Raw genomic sequence first — 22,149 nt, forward strand, 5'->3', positions numbered from 1 at the left:
GTGTGTGTACAAGCATCTGTGCGTGTGTACATGCATCTGTGTGTGTGTACATGTATCTGTGTGTGTGTGCTCTTGTGCAAAGGATCATAAGGCCTGGAAATTACCATGTTCACTCTAGTCCCTGCACTTTAGGTCTGGGATCTCCGTGGGTTTCCCACAGGTTTGATTTCAAAGAGGTAGAAGTGGGGTCATGTCTTCAATATCTGAGGCAGAATTTGGATCTATTAAGCATGAAATGCCGAGGCTGAATTTTGGCTGGGTCAAACTTAGAACACAATTTGGACACCAGCTGTGGCCCAGCTGTGGGTCTGTGTTCATCTGTGTTCAGAAGGAGAGGTGTAGCCCACGCAGTGATGTTGGCCAGGACGGTGACCATGCTGTCACCTCTCGGTGCAGGAAGAAGCCCCTCGACAAGCACAGGAACCTCCTGTGGCACTACGTGGCCTTCTTCACCTCCCCGTTTGTGGTCTTCTCCTGGAACGTGGTCTTCTACATCGCCTTCCTCCTGCTCTTTGCCTACGTGCTGCTCATGGATTTCCACCCCGTGCCGCAACCCCCGGAGCTGGTCCTCTACGCGCTGGTCTTTGTCCTGTTCTGTGACGAAGTGAGACAGGTAGGTCAGCCCCGACGTGGGGCGCCCCCTCCTTTCCTCAGGGAGCGGCATCTTCCTAATGCCGAAGGGGAGCAGAAGTTGCTCCTCAAGTTCCAAAGTCATTATTGCCCCCAAATAAATGTTCTCATTTGGTGGCCACCCATGAACAGGAAGATGCTCTTCCATGAGATCTCCTAGCCCCAAGCCCAAGCTTTGCTCTCTAATTAACGTTAATTGGTGGAGATGAATTACTCGGGAATGTGTTCAAAGAGCAGGTTGACCTTGGACTTTTAAATCCACTCCCATCGGGCTTCCCTGGTGGCGCAGTGGTTGAGAATCTGCCTGCCAATGCAGGGGACACGGGTTCGAGTCCTGGTCTGGGAAGATCCCACATGCCGCGGAGCGACTAGGCCTGTGTACCACAATTACTGAGCCTGCGCGTCTGGAGCCTGTGCTCTGCAACAAGAGAGGCCACGATAGTGAGAGGCCCGTGCACCGCGATGAAGAGTGGCCCCCACTTGCCGCAACTAGAGAAAGCCCTCGCACAGAAACGAAGACCCAACACACCCATAAATAAAAAAAAAAACAAAAAAAAAACTCCCTCCCAGGTTCATTTAAAAAAAAAAACAAAAACCCACTCCCATCATCAGGAGCCATTTGTGATCCTGTCATTACCGTCACTGGGGTAGGCAGCACCATGAGTGGCAGGGGAATTGGAAGGTCTTTCCAGCTAAGGGCATCTCAATGCCCAGCGTGTCAGATTGACAATGTCGGAAATTCATATTCGTCCTTGTGAATTTCAGGGAGTTCATGTCATTTATTCATGGTGTTTTCTCTAGTTTCTTGGGATCTGCATTGTTTGGCATCCTCTTCCCACCCTTAATCCGAACTTAGCCCGGACCTGGCACGTAGCAGGTGCTCAGTTAATAATTGCTGAATGAATAAATGTTGATGGTGAAGGTCAGTGCTGTCCCTAAACCATCATGAAAAGTCATCCCAGAAAATCCTTTTAAAATGGTAGTTTACAAAATATTTGAGAACTGCTGTTGCTGTCACTCTTGTCCCATATGAGCCCAAACCTAAAAACATATCCATTCAACACGTATGGCCTAGGTGCTTACAGTGTAAAAGGAAGGTACTGTGCCAAGTGATACCAGATATTTGGAGGGGCAAAGGATGCTGTTCTTGACCCCACAGAGTTGCTGCCTAGAATAGGATTCCTAAATTGTTTCGGCTATCATGCTAACTCTAATAGATTCTTTTTTTTTTTTTTTTTTTGGTGGCTTCTAGGAGCCCTGGGTTGAGAAAGATTCTGAGCCTCTATTTTCAGCAGGAGAACATCTTAATGAATTAGAAGTGTCTGCCATGGGCACGAGGGGTGGCAGGAGTCCTGGTACCAGTGCCCTGGATCTGCCTTTGCTTGCCTAGTAGGTGGGAGGTGCAGACGCTGGCTGGAGACGGAGTACAGGTGGAAGTGTGTTGAGCATCAGGCTTTCTGTCTACCAGCAAATCTACCCCAGGACCTGGTCCTGCTGACGTGCAGAGGGTTTCTATGACTTCAGATCAGCCTCAGGGGTGCCCCAGGCATTGGCTCAAGTGGTCACAGTTCAGTCCAGGGCACTTCTGTATTAGCTCGCTAGGGCTAGGGCTAGAGCTGCCATGATGAAGCACACCAGCTGGGCGGCTTAAACAACACAAGTTCATCATCTCATTGTTCTGAAGGCCAAAAGTCTGAGATCAAGCTGTGGGCAAGGTTGGTTCCTTCTGAGGATGTGAGGGAGAACCTGTTCCAGGCCCATCCCCAGTTTCTGGAGACTTGCTGGCCATCTCTCCTGTTCCTTGGCTGTAGGTGCATTGCTCAATCCCTGACCTCATGCTCACACTGCATTCTCCCTGTGTGCATGTCTCTGTCCAAGTCTCCCCTTGTCATAAGGACACTAATCACATTGGATCAGGGACCCATCCTGCTCCAGTATGACCTCATCTTAACTAATTACATCTGCAAGGACCCTACTTCCAAACAAGGTCACATCCTGAGGTGCTGGGGGGGTAGGACTTCAATGTATGAATTTGGAGGGGACACAATTCAACCCACAGCCCCTTCCATATAGTCTCAGAGGCCTTCTTTTACTTGCTAGTTCTCTCTTTTTTTTGACTTCTGTGTATCAGCAGCCAGGGTGTGAAAATATCCTGCTGGAGAGAAACAAAGAAAGATGGAAGGAGAGTCAGCATTTAATACGGGAATGGGCCCTGGCCATTGTGAGAAAGTTAACCAAGAACTTTTAAATTAGGAACCTCCTGAGTTACGTTGTCATGGGAGCTGGCGCTGCACGGGGTCGCACGTGTTCCCTCCTAGACCGGTCGGGTGCTGGGGCCCTGACTCCCTTCCTTTGCTGTGCTCATGGGCGTGGTTGAATGCCAAGGCTGAATTTTGGCTGGGTCAAACTTAGAACACAATTGGATTTAAATTGGAGTCCATAAAATTTGGAGTGCATAAAATTTGGAGTCCATAAAATTTGGAGTCCTTACCTCACAAGCATCTCCCTTCAGATTCGGATGTACATTTAACTGCTCATCCCACCTTTCAAAGGCACATCAAAGAGAAAGTTTGGCTTTTGCAGAGGAAGAGGATGAAAGGGTGAGTTTGGAGGGGTTTGTCTGGCTGCAGGGAGAAAGCCCTGCGTCTCATCCTGTTTGAGAGACCAGCAGACCTCTCATCCTCTGTGGACCGGGAGGCCCAGTGGGGCAAATAAGTCATGAGCACAAATAAGTGCGTGCGGGCTTTCTCTAGTTGCGACGAGTGGGGGGCTAGTCTTTGTTGCGTTGCGCAGGCTTCTCATTGCAGTGGCTTCTCTTGTTGTGGAGCACAGGCTCTAGGAGTGCAGGCTTCAGTAGTTGTAGCACGTGGGCTCAGTAGTCGTGGCTCGCGGGCTCTAGAGCACAGGCTCAGTAGTTGTGGCACACGGGCTTAGTTGCTACGTGGCATGTGGGATCTTCCCGGACCAGGGCTTGAACCTGTGTCCCCTGCATTGGCAGGCAGATGCTTAACCACTGCGCCACCAGGGAAGCCCAGATGTTTGTTTCTTATTCACATTTGATCCTCGGGGCCTAGCACAGGAGCGGGCGTCGTCGCGTTTCTGGCAAGTGCGTGTATCTTTTTTAAAAAAATGAATTGACAAGGCAGGGTCTTCCTGATTCAACCCCAGAGATGTGCCGTGACCGAGAGTAAGGGGGGGAACCATGAAGCCAGCACCGGGCATGTGGGGAGGAACCTGGCAGGAGGGGGCTCAGACGTACCCTTTTTGAGCAGAGGGTGCTGTTGGCAGCTTCTTGGAATGGTTGGTAAAAAGTAAAAAGTTCTTCTCCTGCTTCTGGCTGCCCCTCACTCACACTCCCAACATTTCTCCCCTCGTCCTGCTCCTGACCCTGCCTCCTGGCTGCATTAAAGCCACAGAGTCCAAACGTCATTTGTATCCTCCAGGAATCTAAAGGAGCATGAGATCTAGAGAGATGACTTATCCTGGGTTGCTCTAGGGGCAGAGCTTGGCCTGGAAGGAGGATGCAGGGAGAGTCATCCTGGCTTAAGCCAAGCACTTCATTCATGCAGTCTTTCTTTCAACAAATATTTATTGAGCACCTACCACAAGCAGTGGTCTTAGACCCTGGGGATACAGTGATGAACCAAACAGGCAAATATCTCTGTCCTCATGGACTTTCTACCAGTTAACGATGACCGGCAGGGTCTTTTCTGGGAGCTTTCAGGGAGAGGAGGTGAGCGCCGCCAGTAGCACTGAATGAGCGAGTCTTGAGCTGACGGGGAGGCTGGCCTAGAGGACTTGGGATAGTAAAATCTGGAGTCCTTACGTCACAAGCATCTCCCTTCAGATTCGGATGTACATTTAACTGCTCATCCCTTATTCGGGTCATGCAGGAAGGAGACTCAGGACAGGTGCATTTTTGCACAGAGAGGGGCCCCCGGCAGGCGGAGCGTGTGGAGCTTTGCTCAGGAGAGGCACAGGGCGGGGACACTTGAGTGGGACAGACGGTGGGCAGGAGCCTCGGGGGGAGGTTCTGGGTTTCTGACGTGCTTCCCAGTTACTCCCCAGGCCTGATGTGATGCCCACAGGGTCTGGCTGAGTCCCGGCTGTTCCACCTTCATAATGGGTGGTATTTGATGATGCTAAGGATGTGCAGCTTTGTCCAAGTGTGTCCTCTGTTTCTTTGTAAAAGTTATTTTTTATTTATTTATTTTTTTAGTATTTATAAAACAATTATTTATTTATTTATTTATTTATTTATATATTTTTGGCTGTGTTGGGTCTTCGTTTCTGTGTGAGGGCTTTCTGTAGTTGTGGCAAGCGGGGGCCACTCTTCATCGCGGTGCGCGGGCCTCTTCACTATCGCGGCCTCTCTTGTTGCAGAGCACAGGCTCTAGACGCGCAGGCTCAGTAGTTGTGGCTCACGGGCCCAGTTGCTCCGCGGCACGTGGGATCTTCCCAGACTAGGGCTCGAACCCGCGTCCCCTGCATTAGTAGGCAGATTCTCAACCACTGTGCCACCAGGGAAGCCCGTAAAAGTTATTTTTGAAGGGGCAGTTTTTTTTTTAACATCTTTATTGGGGTATAATTGCTTTACAATGGTGTGTTAGTTTCTACTGTATAACAAAGTGAATCAGCTATATGTATACATACATCCCCATATCCCCTCCCTCTTGCGTCTCCCTCCCACCCTCCTTATCCCACCCCTCTAGCTGGACACAAAGCACCGAGCTGATCTCCCTGTGCTATGCGGCTGCTTCCCACTAGCTATCTATTTTACATTTGGTAGTGTATATATGTCCATGCCACTCTCTCACTTCGTCCCAGCTTACCCTTCCCCCTCCCCGTGTCCTCAAGTCCATTATCTACGTCTGCGTCAGGGGCAGTTTGAATTCAGCAGTCCTGCATATTAAGGCGATGGTGAGGGACGTGCCTGTGCTTAAGGTCAGGAGCACGGGGTCAAGGCTACCCCTGCCGACTGAGAGCAGCTCTGACTGTGTGGTCTGTGAGCCCCATCTCCACAACACAGCCTTGCCGATTCCTGTCATTACAGGACTCTGACACTTGGGGTCGCTGTTTCCCTTTCGGGTCTGCAGACTCAGGCCTTTGGAATGCTTCGTGTGGTTGGTTTCCTCAATCAGTTCTGCCGGCCTGGTACTGTCTTAATTAACCTAATTCACACTTGTTAGCGAAAAGCAAAACCAGGCAGGATGTTACCTGCTTCAGATAGTGTCTGGGTGTCAAATGCATGCTAGTCAGTGTCTCCCTGTGTCCCCTTGCCCAGGAGACAGAGGTTGCTATGTTAATTGGAATTTTTAACCAAGGCAATCAATAAGTGCAAACATGGTTGCTAAATAACTCTTAGGTCTATTAAACAGACTGTGAATGTTTATTTAAAATGAGGTAGGTCCCAGCGTCCCTTCATGGAGAGCACATTCAGTCTTGAGGCCCTTGAATCCCCAAATCCTGAGAGATAGGATGAAATATGCTCCCGGTATTTTATGAATATAGCCAATCGCTGGCATTCCATTCAGAAAAGAGGCGGCTATTCCTTTTAAAAAATGTCTTCTTACTGCAAGGGTGCCTCCCAGCCCCAGACTTGATCTACTTACGGTTCTTCCCGTCATGTGGCCCGAGGCTGAGCCAGGCTGGGGCTGCCCCGTGGCCCTGTGCCTACCTGCCTCTCAGGCCAGGGTTTCAAAGAGGGAAGCAGGTGGCAGGTAGAGCCTGTCCCAACTACCCTCGCCTTGCACATGGTTCTTGGTGGGTGGTGTTCAGTTTCACTGGGCCCACCCAATTGGACAGTTAGGGATCCTGACTCGATTTCTGAGCCCACGTGTTCAGCCATCCCACAGGGGAACACGGTCAAATTGGGCTGCTCACACCTGGGGGATTTTAATATTTCCTTAGTACTTGATTTCATAACGCCCTCACCCCTTTGTCCACTAAAGTTGCTGTTGGCATTTATAAATGAGTGAAAAGAAGTACTTGTTGAGAAGCCGATGATGTTTCTTGAATCTCTTCCAAGTCTAAGATTGTGGGATCTCTGTGGGGGGGGGTGTCTAAAGAAGCAGGGTGATGCTGGAGAGAGGAAACCACGTTTCAGAACCCTAAGACCCATCACTTGCTGGCTTTCTGCCTAAGGGCAAGTTCCTTTGCTTCTTTTTCTTAGGCCTTGGTTTCAGGTGCAGAATAGGAAATAAGATATCTTAATAGCAGGTGGACCCATGTTGGTGGTTCATTTAGTAGATTTGAAAAGTGCCACGTTCCTTTGATGACACATCTTTGCTGTTGTTTTCCTGCCTTGCACAAGTCTGGTGGTTTCCTTATCTGAGCTCACTTGGACCTTTGATCTTACCTCCCCTCCGACCCTTATCACGTTTCATTTTAAACATGTTTAACGTCTGTCTTTGCTGTGGGCCAGTAGATTCCTTGAGTGTCGACATCACACCCAATCTGATGATGTCTCTGTGTCCCAGGAGCCCAGCACAGGTGTTTGCAATCCCGTGGATTCTCAGTAAATATGTTTTGAGTGGATGGACGAATGAAAGGGTTAGATGACCACCCTGGAATCCCCCAAATCCAGCGTATGGATTGCCAGAGAGGCTGTCCACATGCAGCCTTCTAGTGGATACTCTTATCCCTCTTTAAGTGTTTTCCTGACATGCTTTCTTCTGAGAAATCATGACCGATATATACAAATCATGATGGAAGGATCACTGAGGCACACTCTTCCTGTCGGTCATTTCTGTGACCACGTCTGTCCTCCTAGCTGCCACACATAGCACCTGTGTGCAAAAAAAAAAAAGTTTTTAAAACTTTTAAAAAAGTTTCTTTAATAAGATGTTTTATTGCCATGTGCCAGAAAATTTTTACAGTAAACACACAAATCTGTGATGACGGCAGTATGGATAACACCCTCTAGAGTTGTGCAGTGCACAGCCTACACCACTGTACGTGGCAGCCATGGGGAGGGGGGTTCCACCTTTGCCCACACAGGTTGTACTCACTCTCTGCAGGTTTCTCTTTAAAAAACAGTTAGGATCCACGAGTCTTTTTTTCTTGACTTTGTTAGCAACACATGAATAACAGCACAGCAAGCATGCAACCTACTTTCCAATCCCCCTGGAACAGCACAGGGCAGTTGCAGGGCGTACTTGGCACATTATGGGCTCAAAAAGGATATGGAAAGAAATTTGTGAGCAAGAATAAATCTGGAAGCAGTTGATGTTTCCAAGCTGCTGTGTCCTCTCTCCGTCCCTCTCTGTGCTGCAGTGGTACATGAATGGGGTGAATTATTTTACCGACCTGTGGAACATCATGGATACGCTTGGGCTCTTTTACTTCATAGCAGGGATTGTATTTCGGTAAGTAGTCCTCACCACGTTTTCAAGTTTCAGGTGTTTTTGGATTCTCTTGGGTGGAAAGGCGGAGGAAAGACGTTTCAAGCCCAAGATAAGAGAGAGAGGATGAACTATGGTCCTGTTATTTTATGAATATAGCCTATCTCTGGAGTTCCATTCAGAAAAGAGGTTGCTATTCCTTTTAAAAAATGTTTTCTTACTGCAACGGTGCCTCCGAGCCCCAGAATTGGTCTACTGACGGTTCTTCCCATCACGTGGCCCGAGGCTGAGCCAGGCTGGGGCTGTCCCATTGCCATGTGCCCTCCCCACCCCCATTTAGAGATTATTACAAACGCCCATTGTCTCTGCCTCTTAGAGACACAGCTTGGTTGGCATAAAGCTGGGTCTCCTCTCTTCCCCCCTCCTGGTGATCTGTAATTGAAAAAGGGTTCTTCATGGTTTTTCTCTTTGTGCTTATAGAATTTGGGGAGAGAATTAGAAATCGAGGAGAGAATGATGAAGGTGTTAAATATAGCACAGTGTTTTCGTTTGGGGCCACATAATCTTCTAACATACACTTAACTTCAACTTAAATGCTGGTTCTGGAGCCTGCCCTCCCAGCTACAAGATTTCCTCAATCCCTGAGCCACAGCGTGTGATTAGAAAAACCAGGTGAAAAGTACGGTTGAAGGCGAAAAGCAACATGACTCCACGTGATAGGGAAATTGGGGTGCATACAAACCTTGGCCCACCTTGTCCAGCCCGGCTCCTTTCCGGCCTGCCTTTCCCAAATAGCTTCAAGGTGAAGCTCGTGGTCTATTGGAGCAGAGAAGCCTGACTATTAATATTCACACCTACCCAGAATGAGATGCTTTACAGTGAGTGCTCACTCTACAATATGAACGGGGTGAGAACTCAATTTCCTCCTCCAAAAAACCTCCCTTTCTGCTTGGGTTAAAGGCCCAGCATTTTTTTTTTTAAGTTTTTATTTTATATTGGAGTATAGCTGATTAACAATGTTGTGATAGTTTCAGGCACCCAGCAAACCGACTCAGCCATCCATATACATGTATCCATTCTCCCCCAGACTCCCCTCCCATCCAGGCTGCCACGTAACATTGAGCAGAGCTCCCTGTGCTACACAGTAGGTCCTTTTTGGTTATTAAAGGCCCAGCATTTGAATCACGGTTGGATGTGATTTCTAGAGCATTCCAGTTAGAAAGCACATATGGCTTTCAATGAACACGCCAGCAGGAGGTTAGCTAATCAAATGATCTGGTGCAAACGAGGTAAGTTTCATTGGGGGGAACCTGGCAGGGTCAAGTCCCAAGTGGTCGGGGTCATTGTAGAGGCCTGTGAGCCAGGAAGTTAGCGATGTCGGGATTGGGTCCTGCAGGAGTATTTGGGATGAAGGACTAAAGTGTCCTGCCTCTCCTGGAGTCCACGAGGGCAGTAGACGTGGCCTTTGGTTTTCAGTGGCTGATGGGCCGGTGATGTCCCTGGTCTATTTCCACTTACTCTCAGTTCCCAGGCTTTTGGCTGTTTTCTTCACGTTTGGTTATTTTTAAAAGCAAAACTTTGATTGTAAATCAACTGTACTTCAATAAAATTTTAAAAAATTAGCAAATAAAATCCAGAAATAAATGAAAATGATAAAAAAGCAAAACTTTGAAATATTTTGTCAGCATCTCACAGCTTCTTTCCTCTTCTTTCCACAGGCTTTACCCCTCTAACAAAACCTCGCTGTACTCCGGACGAGTGATTTTTTGCCTGGATTACATTATATTCACGCTAAGGTTGATTCACATTTTCACGGTCAGCAGGAATTTAGGACCCAAGATTATAATGTTGCAGAGGATGGTAAGAATGAAGAATATTTGTAGTTAGTTGTCCTTCTTCTAACTGCATCCAGCGTTCCTTTCATTGTTGAGAGGAGGATTTCGTGCATACAGTGATGGCTGCATTTCACAATCAGTAGCGTTTACTTTCTTGATGTGTTTTCATCAGGGGACCCTTCCAGGTGTAACAAAAGATCACTATTAGGAGCAAACAGCATGACTCAGTGCATTGCTAAGAAAGATCTCTAGATTTTTACATGTTTCCAAGTGCTTTCACTTGAGTCTTAACAACTCACTAGGAGCCTAGGCGGGAGAGGGACTTTTATACCCATTTTACAGATGCGGACAGTCAGGTTCAAGAAGGTTAATATGTTTGTCTGGAGACATGCAGTGAGCTAGAAGCATAGCGTGGAGTGGAACTTTCATTTTACAACCATGCGATACAGACGTCGGGAAAGCACTACCAGCTCCGTTCCATGGGGACAAATAACAGAAAGATACACACTGACGATGTTGCTTCTCTCAGCTTGTTTTCCACGTGACCCAAACCTCCCGTGTTTCTGTCTTTAAATCAGATGGGCGTTTGGATGAGCTCATCTGGAGGTTCCTTTCCAATGCTGAGCTTCTTCGAGTTTGTGGTTTTAATTCAAAGCATATCTGGGGCATCAAGTCACCATGAAGTCATGCTATGTGTGCAAAACATTAAAAAAGATAAAACGGTGCATTCTTGTCTAAAAAGGAGAGCTTTTATTTTCCTTAAGGAAAAAAAAAAAAACTAAGGCAAGAGCCTTAGGGGCCTGCAGAACGTGGGCTGGAGAGGAGGAGGGGGGGGGGTCCAGAGTTGGATCCCTCTCCTGCTCCCAGGCTGGTCTCATTCAGAAAGTCTCTGCTGCTGAGCTGGTTTGGGGACCTGCAAGCAAAGATGCATCTGTCAGTTTTAGTGCTGGGAAGGAGATGCCCCGAGACCCAAGGGTGATGATGGCCATTTTTAAAAATCAGTGATCGAATGCTGGGCACCTTAGGTTCCAGGGTCCCAGAGCCTCTGTCCTTCTCCGCGGTCAGCGGAGTGGACAGGCCGCCCTGGTGCAGTCCTGACTCCCCTCTCCTGTCCTCCCATGACAGCTGATCGACGTGTTCTTCTTCCTGTTCCTCTTTGCCGTGTGGATGGTGGCCTTCGGCGTGGCCAGGCAAGGGATCCTCAGACAGAACGAACATCGCTGGAAGTGGATCTTCCGCTCGGTCATCTATGAGCCCTACCTGGCCATGTTCGGCCAAGTGCCCAGCGACGTGGATAGTAAGCCTGACGTGGCCTGGGCGGGGGGACAGCTGGGAGGCGGCAGATGCTTCTAGAACCCGCCTCCGAGGCTCCCCACTCTGACCCTGGGGACTGTCTTAGGAGCAGGCGGCTGGAATCTGGCCAGCACGAGGCAGCGGACACTAACCCTCAAGGCCATTTCTTTCTCCTGAGCAGGATCTTATGTCCACCTTGTGAGCTGGTCCCCAACACGTCAGCCTGCAATTTTTAAACCTTTTTAGAAAGAGTGTTTCTCCTATTTCCAACAGCAACGTGGCCGATGAGAGCAAGGAACCTCACTGGTTTAGAAACGAGTGTCGCGAGTCCGTCCTGTACAGCAGAGTGACGGCGTGCTCATTTATTTCAAAAAGTGCAATATTGAAAAATTTTGCACTGGAACCTGGAATTTAAACTTCCAGCATTAGCCTTCTGCCAGCTATCTTTTGGAGGCAGGTTAATGGTGGCAGAGATGGCATTGATTTGGCCACACCCAGTTGACATAAGGAAAGTGTCGGGCATGTGCAAACTGGTGTGTGTTTTGGATAAACTGTCTAAAGCATCTTTGGGATGCTGACAGTAGCCTGGGCTTGTCACGTTCTGTCCTGCCACGGGAAAACTGCCCCGATGTTTGCCTGGCCCTATACTCTCATTTCTCAGCTCCTTGGTGTTTTCTCAATTATCTCCGTGGCCTCGTGTGGTCCTTCTGGCCTCTTCTGCTGCAGCCTCTTCCAAGACCTTAGAAGCAGCTCTTTTCCGTGCAACGATGGGAAGGCACCTTGTTATTATTATTTCCCGTCTGCACACTGTACTTACCATTTTACAGAAAAGTGCGTGTGTGTTGTCCTCACGGCAACCTCACGTGTCGGTGGTTTTAGTCTTGTGAGGGACCGCTCACAGTAACTAACCTAAAGAGCCAGTGGCAGCTGGGGTTCAAATCCTGGTCCAGCCACGTGTGTGCTGTGTGCCCTGGGACGCAGCTTGGCGTCTCTGCCTCTCAGTTCCGTTGCAGGTAAAATGGGTGTAGCACAGTCTTTTCTGCCGGGCGTCTTACCGACCGGCAGGACTGAACTCAAACTCACAGGCTCGGATGAAGATCTGTAGCCCAGAGCGACTCCCAGAGGGCCAGACACTCACATCCATTGCCTTCTCTAAGATTCTCAGACACACCTCTCCATCCTCCCTTCCAGACTCAGACCTTCTGCAAGTCCCCATTCTAGGATCTGTCACCACCGGTCGCACAGATGTGCAAAGCAGAAGCCTCGATGTCACGTCCTTGACGCCTCCTATGACTTCCTCCCCCACCTCCAGTTCATCAGCTAGTTTTGTTGATTTTATGCCCTAAATGTCTTTGAAACCCAGCCACTTTTTACCATCCCCACCACCACTACCCTAAGCCATCCTCATCGCCTGCCCGCATGGCTCTTAGTCATAACCTCCTCACATCTCCCTCTGGCTCCTTGTGGTCTGTGCTGCAGCCAGAGTGATCCTTGAATAAAGAGAATCTGATGTGTCACACCTCTGCGCCAAGCAGTCTAACGGCTATCCGTTGCTTTTAGTATAAAGATAAAAAAGTTAACATGCTAACTGCACATCCTGTTCTCTCATTTCAACAGACCTTTCCAGTCCCCCTACCACAGGGCCTTTGCATGTGCTGTTCCCTCTCCAGATGCTCTGGGCACCCCATCTCTCCCCATTCATTTAGCTGGCTCCTACTCATCCTTCTGTCCTCAGTTCAGAGACGCTTCCTTCCTGTGGAACCGTTCTCAGATGAGGTGCCTCAGTTTGTGCCCACGGAGTACACTGTATGTGTCCTTCTTAGCACTTCTCAGGGGCTGAAATGTTCAACTTGTGTGGTCAATCATCTGCCTATTCTTCCAAAGAGGTTGGAAGCTCCCTGAGGGCAAAGACCATGTTTACCTTGCCTTCCTTTTTATCTTCCATCCTAGTGAAGTCCTGGCTCACAGTAGCTGCTCAATAAATACTTAAAATTTTTTTATTGAAGTCTAGTTGATTAACAATGTTGTGTTAGTTTCAGGTGTACAGTAAAGTGAATCAGTTATACATATATTCACTCTTTTTTAGATTGGTCATTACATAGTATTGAGTAGAGTTCTCTGGGCTATACAGTAGGTCCTTATTAGTTAACTATTTTATATATAGTAGTGTGTATATGTCAGTCCTAAGGTATCCCCCCATTTCCCCCTGGTAACCATAAGTTTGCTTTCTACATCTGTGACTTTATTTCTGTTTTGTAAATAAGTTCATTTGTACCATTATTTTTCGGTTCCACGTATAAGCAATATCATATGATATTTGTCTTTCTCTTTTTAACTTACGTCACTCAGTATGACAATCTCTAGGTCCATCCATATTGCTGCAAATGGCATTATTTCAATGCACTGTTGTTCAGTCAATAAATACTTAATGAGTAGGTGAACGCATGATTCTGAGGCTTACACCATGATTCTGAGGCTTACCCATGATAGAGTGCCTTGGAACAATGCCCAGCACATTGCATGATCATCACACCTTTGTGGTGCTTTAGCACTGCCCCCTCCAGAGGGTCCTCACATTGCCTGTCTGTTGCTGTATCCTCAGGTACCACGTACGACTTCTCCCACTGCACCTTCACTGGGAATGAGTCCAAGCCCCTGTGCGTGGAGCTGGACGAGCATAAGCTGCCCCGCTTCCCCGAGTGGGTCACCATCCCCCTGGTGTGCATCTACATGCTCTCCACCAACATCCTGTTGGTCAACCTGCTGGTCGCCATGTTCGGGTACGTGCTTGGCCATGCACCGGCCGGGGGTCCACGCCGTGCCGGGCCCCGTGCCAGGCGGGGCTGGGGGAATTGGGAGTGAAGCAGCAAAGGTCCACCCTTGAGGAGCTTATGATAGAGGTCTTATGATAGGGGATTGGTGGTCTGGGGTGGGGAGAGGCCTTGAAGGGACTATATTAAGATATAGCGAGTCCTATAAGCAGTAACGTAAGTTTTTGGACCCCGAAGACAGGTGCCTGTAACCCCCCTCCAGCACGTTCAGACTGCGTGTTTAGTGTCCATTTAGCAACCTCCCCCGATCGCTGAGACGCTGGCCTGACAATGACTGTGGCTCAGCTCAGCTCCCAGGTTCTCATTTTCTGTGGACTCCGTGGGATGGATTCTAGGGCTTAAGGGACTCAGCTTTTAGTTAGCTGCTGCTTTAAAATATTTAGTTTAAGTACAAATCTAGAGGGCAGAGTCAGGAGAGCAACTCTCCTTTGGGGCTCATGTCTAATGAGGTTGGCGTGAGAACACGATGGTGACTGAAACATTTTTTTTGCTTTTGGCCAGTCTCTTTAATTCATTTAGAAAATCATGTTTATCTTGCCCCTTTGTCTTTCTTAGGAGCGTTTCAAAGAACCCCATGTGGTGGGCACAGTGGGGGTACCTTAATTGTATGCTGTTGTTGTGAAGTAGGGGGTTATTCTGGGTACATGAATCCTGGCATAGACAGGCAAGCAGTTTAGAAACAAAATACAAATTAAAAAAAATTATTTGTTAAACTTTGGAGTGAAAGAAAAACCATAGTTGAAACCAGAAACTGAGAAACTATGAAGGACAAGAAAAACACATTTAATTTCGTTAAACAGGATACCTCAGATGAAGTCATGTCATAAATGATAGACTGGGGACAATGTTTGCCTAAGGTGAACAAAGGCTTCTCATTCTTACTATAGAAAGAGCTCCTGCAAATCGGTGAGAGAAAGATGAGCCAGTAGAAAATGGGCAGAGGAATGAAATTCAGAGAAATTCAAATGGCCACTAACTGTAGGGGAAGGGGCTCAACCTCATGGGTGGGAAAGGTCAGCTGAAACCAACAACGAGGTGCTGGTTTAGGATCCATCAGGTGAAGAGACATCACAAGAAGTGCTGGAGATGATGCTGGGAAATGGACACTGCTCTGGGAATGTGAATTGTCTCCCACTTTTGGGAAAGTGATCTGAAAATAGCTATTAAAAAATATGCAAACCTTTGGCCCAACTCCTTCATGTCTGGGAATCTTTCCTAAAGATATCTAGGCAAAAAACATTTATTAGATCATTGTTTGATGCCTATCAATAAGGGGATGGTAAAACAAAGCATGTCATATCCATACGACGGAACATTATGCAGCCCTTAAAAAGAAAAGCTGAGATCTATATTTATTGACTTGGAAGGATGACATTTTGTTAAATATAAGAAGCTCAGTGCAGACTTATTTTTATGGCATAATCTTATTTTCTGACAGTAAAAAACAAGAAATTTTTAAAAGGCAAGTATATATTTCACTCAACACAATGATCACATATTACTTCCATAATTTAGAAAAAAAGAATCAGAAGATAGTCGTCACATAGAGTCCTGAGGGGCACCAGGATTGTAGACGAGGGTCATCTTTCTTTGTCGGTCAGTGGCCTCCTTTTGAGTGAGGCTGGGTGGGGGGACATGTGCCTTTGGGGACACCACGCATCCAAGGGGCTGAGCCGTGAGTGGTCATCTGGTCTTCAGGTGTACAGTGATGTCCTCCTCTAGACCAGCTTCTACACTGTGGCCACAGTGGTGTTTCTAAAATGTCACTTCTCTGCTTAAAATTCTGGAAGGATTTCAGTATTTCCCCATAGTGTTCAGGGTAAATTTCAGCCTCCTCAGCTTCCTCCAAGGCCATCGACCTGGGCTTTGAAAACACCTTCAGGCTTCAGCCCTGCTACCTGTCCCCGACAGGCATCCCACCTCTCCATCCCTAAACGGGGTGATCTGTCATGCCTGACACTTTTGCAAATGTCACCCCTCTGTCGGCATGACCCGTTCCATCTTGACCGTCTCCTCCCCATTCCTCTTGCCCTCTAAGGAGTCCAGCAGCATCCTTTGCCCGAGTGGTCCTCGTGCCCTCCCCACTGTGCATAGAGACCCCGTGGGCCCCCTTCACAGCGATAGCTTCCTCTTCTTCCAGACCGTAAGCTCTGGAGAGTGGAGATTGTGTCTGTCTCAGCACCTGGCCCTTCCTGCGTTTGTTCCATGAGTGAAAAGAACAGAATTCTTTCTGCTTTTAGTTCATTATTCAGTTTTAGTTAGGAGAAGAGCTTCCTGGTCTGTTATTCACCGAGTAGTGTCAATGGTGAATGTCAGACCAGTGAGGGGTTCATCACATAGATGGATAACATCTGTTCTGTGCCAGGTGCCTGGGCCATGGAGATCATGTGGCCCTTTGTCCCACTCAGCCTTAAAGAGGGAATATGCACCCCCCCACCCAACTCCATCACCGCCCCTAAAGGGGGGCCTGGGAAGGACTCAGGAATCCAGACGCCTATACTGCTTACGGGAAGCTGGACCATGTCAGGCTGCCAGAGGTCCCCAAGTCTGAGCTTGCAGAGAGAAGTGGCAGAGACGGGTGGTTATGTATCCACGTGAGGGCAGAGAAGGGAGGACCGATTCCCAAACTCGAAGCAAGAGTGGGGAGGGAATGAGATGATTTGGGGTCTTATTTTATAGTGATAACCTATCCTATCAACCTTTACATTGAACATTGGGTAGTCCCTGTAAAAACTGACCACTAATATAATATCTACAAAAATTAAACAGAAGGGCCGACAGCTCCCAATGCGATGGCCTTTGAGCTGCACGAATTTAGTAGATCTCAGGAAGCAGAGTGGAATAGTGCTTAGAGCTCTCCCGAGTCTGTGTGCTGTGAACTGTTCACCAAAGCCATTCTTGAGGACCGTGTCAGTTTGTAATTCATTATCCCCATGAGAATCATAAAATGATAGAATTTGGAGCTGAGAGGGACAGGAGTCCGGCCTGTGATTTTCAGGTTGAGGAAGTGAAAGTTGGGCAGCTCAGCATCTGTGGCCCTGGCCGCACTGCCGTCCATCTTGCCTGTGTCCATTCGAGGCTTGAACTTGAGTCTCTTCCCTGCGAGGCCCAAGCCATTGGGCCACAGCCCACTGTTGTCTCATTCAGGGTGTAAGTGTGACCACTGGGGAACTTCCCTTCCCTTGGGGGATCCTTAGATTCATCTTGGGCTAAGGCAGAGGCCTTTTTTCTGTTAATACCTGTCTGAGCAGCTAGAGCAGCCCCCTTGCCATCCTTGAGCTAACTCGTCAGGACACTGTTTCTGGTGGTTGCGATGGATATTCTGGGTTCACTCCAAGCCGACAGCTCCAGGCTGTGACCCCTGTCTGGCACCACATCAAAATATTCATGTAAGAGCTTAACCATGCACAATGGCAGCCTTTTGAACTGTAACATAAGTGTACACTTGGGAATTTTAAAGTAATATTGGAATGCTCTCTAGATGGTATTCAGCAGGGAAAGGAAATGGGTGTAAACATCTGCGATTATTCCACATTAAAATTATCGATCGCAGGCCCTATGTGGCTTATCAGAGGCACGAAGTGATCTTAAGGTCAGTAGATGACTCGGGGTCGTCTTAACATGGAGATGTTAATGCTTTCAGGCACCATGCCCTGAAGATAAATTCACCCAAGGCATTTCTGCTGGAAAAGACTCATCAGACATGCCCCGTCTAAGATAATTTCTAAGAATAAAATATTTTTTTAATCTTAGGAATAATATATGTTCATTATGAATATGTAGAAAAGTAGACAAAAGAAAATATCTCCTGGTACAGATTAAACGTTCGGGTGACTTCACCAGTCCCAGGCAGCCTACTGAAATGGGATGAAAAGAAGAAAAAGAGAACAGATAATTGTAACAATAACAATAGCTAATATTGATACTTTTCTGTGCTAGGCACATCCAAGTGCTTTACACGTGCAGTCTCATTGAATTAGTCATCATTTTTGTGTAGGTGTGGCTTTATAATCATTCATAAATGAGGAGTTGGAGGCAGAGAGAGGTTAAAGTCTCTGCTATCTGAGCGGGAGATGGGCACATAGACAGTAATATAAGATGATGTGAAAAGATACAGTACGATACAAGCGGCACGAGAAACCTATTCACAGAGGACTCTGGTGCAGAGTCGGGGTTATTAATTGTGACCGATCTTGGGGTTGGGCAGCAGCCAATGGAGGAGACATCCGCTCAGAGGACCCTGTGAGCATTGGTTGGAGAGGGAGAGAAGCAGAGGAGATAAAGCTGTTCTGGGGAGAACTAGAGACTGCGGATGGGGGCAGGTCGGCAGGGGCTGGGTTATGGAGTTGTCTCTCATGCCGTGTTAAAGAATTTGGACTTTTCCCTGCAGGTGAAGGGAGATTTCATGGGTCTTTACACAGGCAACGGCACGATCTTAGTTGTGTTACTTTGACAGAAACATGCTCAAAGTTAGCATTTCAAAAGTCAGCGCAGTGAAATCGCTGGCTGTCTCTTACTGTTAGCGTTGATGGTTTTTTGGTGCTGCGGAGCGGGAGGGGAACCAGGACATGTGGAACGTTTTAACGTGCCCGCTGGGGCACCGAGTGGGTGCAAAAAGTCAGGGTCATCAAGGTTCACTGGATATTGCTGCAGTGTCTGGGAAGGAATGGCAGATGGAAAAATGTATGAAATCTGTGAAAAGCTTGGAAGAGGGGTTTACCTGATTGCAGTCTAGCTGACAAGTTTCTCGTATTTCAATTTCTTCTAAAATTCTGCCGTTGTTTTAGCATCTCCCTTTTCTTTGTGGATTTTTTGCAGACTTTTCATTCTGTTCTGTTAATCAGTCTTTCTATTTTGGTTTTTACTACCAAATGGCTTTAATTACTGATTTTAAAAAACCATTTTAACATCTGTTGTATGAGTGCCCTTCATTATTCTTACTCAAAACTTTCCTGGCTTTTCTTATATATTTAATCATGTGGAGAGCCTAAGGCTCATCTTCTGCAATCCTTTTTTCTTTCCTCTTCCAAAAAATTTCTTTAGTGAATTTTATTGTGATGATGTTAACTTTGTAGAGCCATTTAGGGGAAGCTGACATCTTTAAAAAATGCCAGAAAAAATGGCGTGATTCTCCATTTATTCAAATACATATAGTTTCCCAGTAAACTTTTATGGCTGTATTCACATAGATATGGCCGATTTCTTGTTACATTTTTTTTTTCTAGCCATTTGTGGCTGTGAGTGAGATATTTTTTCTATTATATTTTTTCAATAACTACTTTTTGATATGCAGGAAGGCTATGAAGTATTGCTTACTTATTTTGGAACACGTCTCCTTACTGAATTCTTTTTTTTTTCCTCCCTCTCTTTTCCTTTTATCATATCATGGAAGTTTCCTCCTATTTCTTATTTATTAAGCTCCTTCCTTCTTCTTCTTCTTCTTTATTTCTTCTAATCAGAAATGGATGTTGCATGTTGCCAGAAGACTTTCTAGAAACAGTTTAAATGGTATTTGTCCTTTTGATCTATGATGCATTATGAAAATGATGAATTATATAAATGATCTTAATATTTAGTCATCCTTTTGTTCTTTGGTCAGGCATATTACTCTTTTAACGTACTGCTGAATTTCATCCACGTACAAGGCCATCTGAATCCTAAACATTTATCTCTTGGTAACATTTTCACTGTCAGTGGGTGTCTGAGCGTTTGTCTCTCCTGCTTCCTCTTCCTCTCGTGCTTATCTGAGGTGTTCAGCTGCTCTTAGGGGACAGAGCTCCCACCAGCTGGGTAGCTGAGGGCACAACATATCACAGGAGATGTCAAGTCAAAGGGGACCTTGCAGAATTCCTCTCAGGGAAGACGCTAGATGGCCAGTAGTCGGCAGGGGCAGTGAGAGCCATCAGAGTTGGGTGGGCGAGAGCCTGAACACGAGAGTTGGCCTGTGAGCTGCTCTGGACATTTGGGTTTCCTGAGGGGGGGTGAGGATGCAGTGGCACCAAAACTCAGCCTGTCTGCTCTAGAAATGGAAAACCATGTCTAAAAAACATTAAAATTATTCGAGCAAAGCAGTTGGAAGCAGTGCCCAATTATCAGCCTTCCCTGGGGAACCCTCATGTCTTGTCGGCCGAGTCTGGATCTGACTCTAGAGAAAAAGAACAATTTGGAAGGTTTGGGGTTGGGTTTCGCCTCCAGGTCACATTTTGCCCATTCCTGTCCTGCTCTCTGGGGAAGGTGGACGTAAGTAAATAAACCTCAGCATGACCAGCCCCGGAAATGTGTTATTTATGCAAAGTGGCTTTTGGGTACTAATGTCCAGTAATCAACCAGTTCACCCACACCCCCCCTGGGATGCGGATAAGGGCTTTTACCGTTCGCCCAGGAAAGGAGCGCTGCTCACTGGATGCACGTGGACCCAGAGGTGCAGAGGTACCAGAGGTTCCAGCAGGAGGCTCCTTGGAGCCCGCTGGGTTGTCCTGAGGAGCAAACGGGGCAGTGATGGGAGGCGGAGTTCTTCAAAATAAAGAATGATACAAACACCAACCCCTGTTGTGGGCACTGGCCTAAGTGCATTCCAGACCAGGGCTTGGCGGCTTTTTCTGTAAGGGCCGGCCAGGGTCTTGGCTTTGGCCAGCTGTGCAGAAAGAAGCAGTGCTTGGCGACCCCGCACCCATCCCTGCCTCTTTGCTCGTGGGCCCTACAGAACAGGTTGGGTGTTAGATTTGGCCCCTGGGTCACAGTTTACCAATTCCTTTTCTAGATGACCTGGAAGACTTAAAATGTTTTTCACTGCCTCTGAGTAACTGGTTAAGCTAAAATGCGAATGTCTTCCCACTAGGAGGACCCTTCTTGGCCACAGTTCCACTCGAAGCTCCCAAGGAAGGGAGGGAGAAGCCACCTTCCCCAGCTCTAAGCATCTGAGTGTTCCTCCCTTCAACAGGAGCTATTAATTCCTTTTGGATAAAACCTCAGCAAACAACATTCGATGCATTAAAATGGATGCAATTTGGGTGTCTGTTGAGTTTTAGGGGGCAGTCAGTAGGATCCATTTTTGGCTAAACACGTAAGATTTTAAGATGCTCCTAGGGGCTCATTTGAATGGTGATACGTGTTCTGGAGCAAAGTATGTAGTAAAACGTGATCCCTGGCAGGTTCTTCGCCTGGACTTCATTAACCTGGGCGTGCCTGCCGTCCTCTCTTATTGCAGTGACAGAAGCCTGCAGTGTCCTTTGCAGACACAGAATCAGCAGGGACTGGCGAGGACAAATAATGATGCTTGGTATTCGCCTTGGAGCAACCTGACCTACATTTGGAAGACACAGCAGGCTCACTGCCAGATTCAGTTTGCTGCAGTCTCATGCATCACGGTCCTGTCTGCTTCTCACCCAGAAAATCTACCACATAGAGTTGACACTTGAATCAGTCAAGAAACCATTTTACATGCCTAGTAAAGGAGTTTACGTATAGTAGACACTCGACAAACATGCATTCCCTTTGCTTTAAAGACCACAACCAGTTGAAGAGGCACTTTCTGGGAAAGCCTGCCCTGCCCCGACCCCAGGACCTGGTGTAGAGCTCAGAGGGGTCTGATTCATCAGTAAACGCCAAGATAAGCAGAACCAAGCTTATAAGCAAAGCCACAACCATGATCTGTGTAGGCTAGTGTTTTGCTCATGTATATGATTCTCACTTGGCTAAAGATATTTAACTCTTAGGTTGTAGTGAGCTAAGGGGTAAGAGTGAGGTCTCACAACAAAGGTGTCCCATGTCTCTGCCTGCAAGGTTTGGCCTCTGAAGTTTTGGCCTCTGATGTTTTTACCCAGAATTTGGAGAATTTAATCCATCTGCAGTCAGGATTTGCTGTTAGGCAATTTTAAGGGGTTTGTTGCTGCTTCTTTGGCTCTTGAAGGAGTGATTTGTTGTTAACGATAAAAGTATCTCAGATGATTGAACTTCAACAAATGGTAAAATGCTTCACAGTTACCTTTTACTAAGTAGTCCAACCCGATCCTTTTGAAATGGAGCACGGCTCAAAGCATTCACGCTCCACGTCATGAGGTGGCATCACGTAGTGACAGAGCAAATAGGCACTGGGCTGGATTTCGGGGTCCAAATTTTGGCTTCATCAACTGCCAGTCGGGGGACTCAGACGATTTACCTACCCCTGTTGTGCCTCAGTTTCTTGATCTGTTAATCACAGATGATAATAGCACTTAA

At 47.2% G+C, this 22,149-nt stretch overlaps 1 protein-coding gene across 1 annotated transcript in view; it reads left to right on the forward strand.

Moving 5' to 3' along the window:
- TRPM8 (transient receptor potential cation channel subfamily M member 8) overlaps positions 1–22,149 on the forward strand; it is a 79,510-nt gene that overhangs the window by 42,161 nt on the left and 15,200 nt on the right. The window contains exons 16-20 of the mRNA XM_061206073.1: positions 397–613; positions 7,906–7,997; positions 9,692–9,833; positions 10,934–11,105; positions 13,704–13,881. Of these exons, the coding sequence (XP_061062056.1) occupies positions 397–613; positions 7,906–7,997; positions 9,692–9,833; positions 10,934–11,105; positions 13,704–13,881 (801 nt within the window). The remainder of the gene's footprint in view (positions 1–396; positions 614–7,905; positions 7,998–9,691; positions 9,834–10,933; positions 11,106–13,703; positions 13,882–22,149) is intronic.

This window comes from Eubalaena glacialis, chromosome 1 (genome assembly GCF_028564815.1).
Source record: "Eubalaena glacialis isolate mEubGla1 chromosome 1, mEubGla1.1.hap2.+ XY, whole genome shotgun sequence".
In the NCBI taxonomy this organism is placed as follows: Eukaryota; Metazoa; Chordata; class Mammalia; order Artiodactyla; family Balaenidae; genus Eubalaena; species Eubalaena glacialis.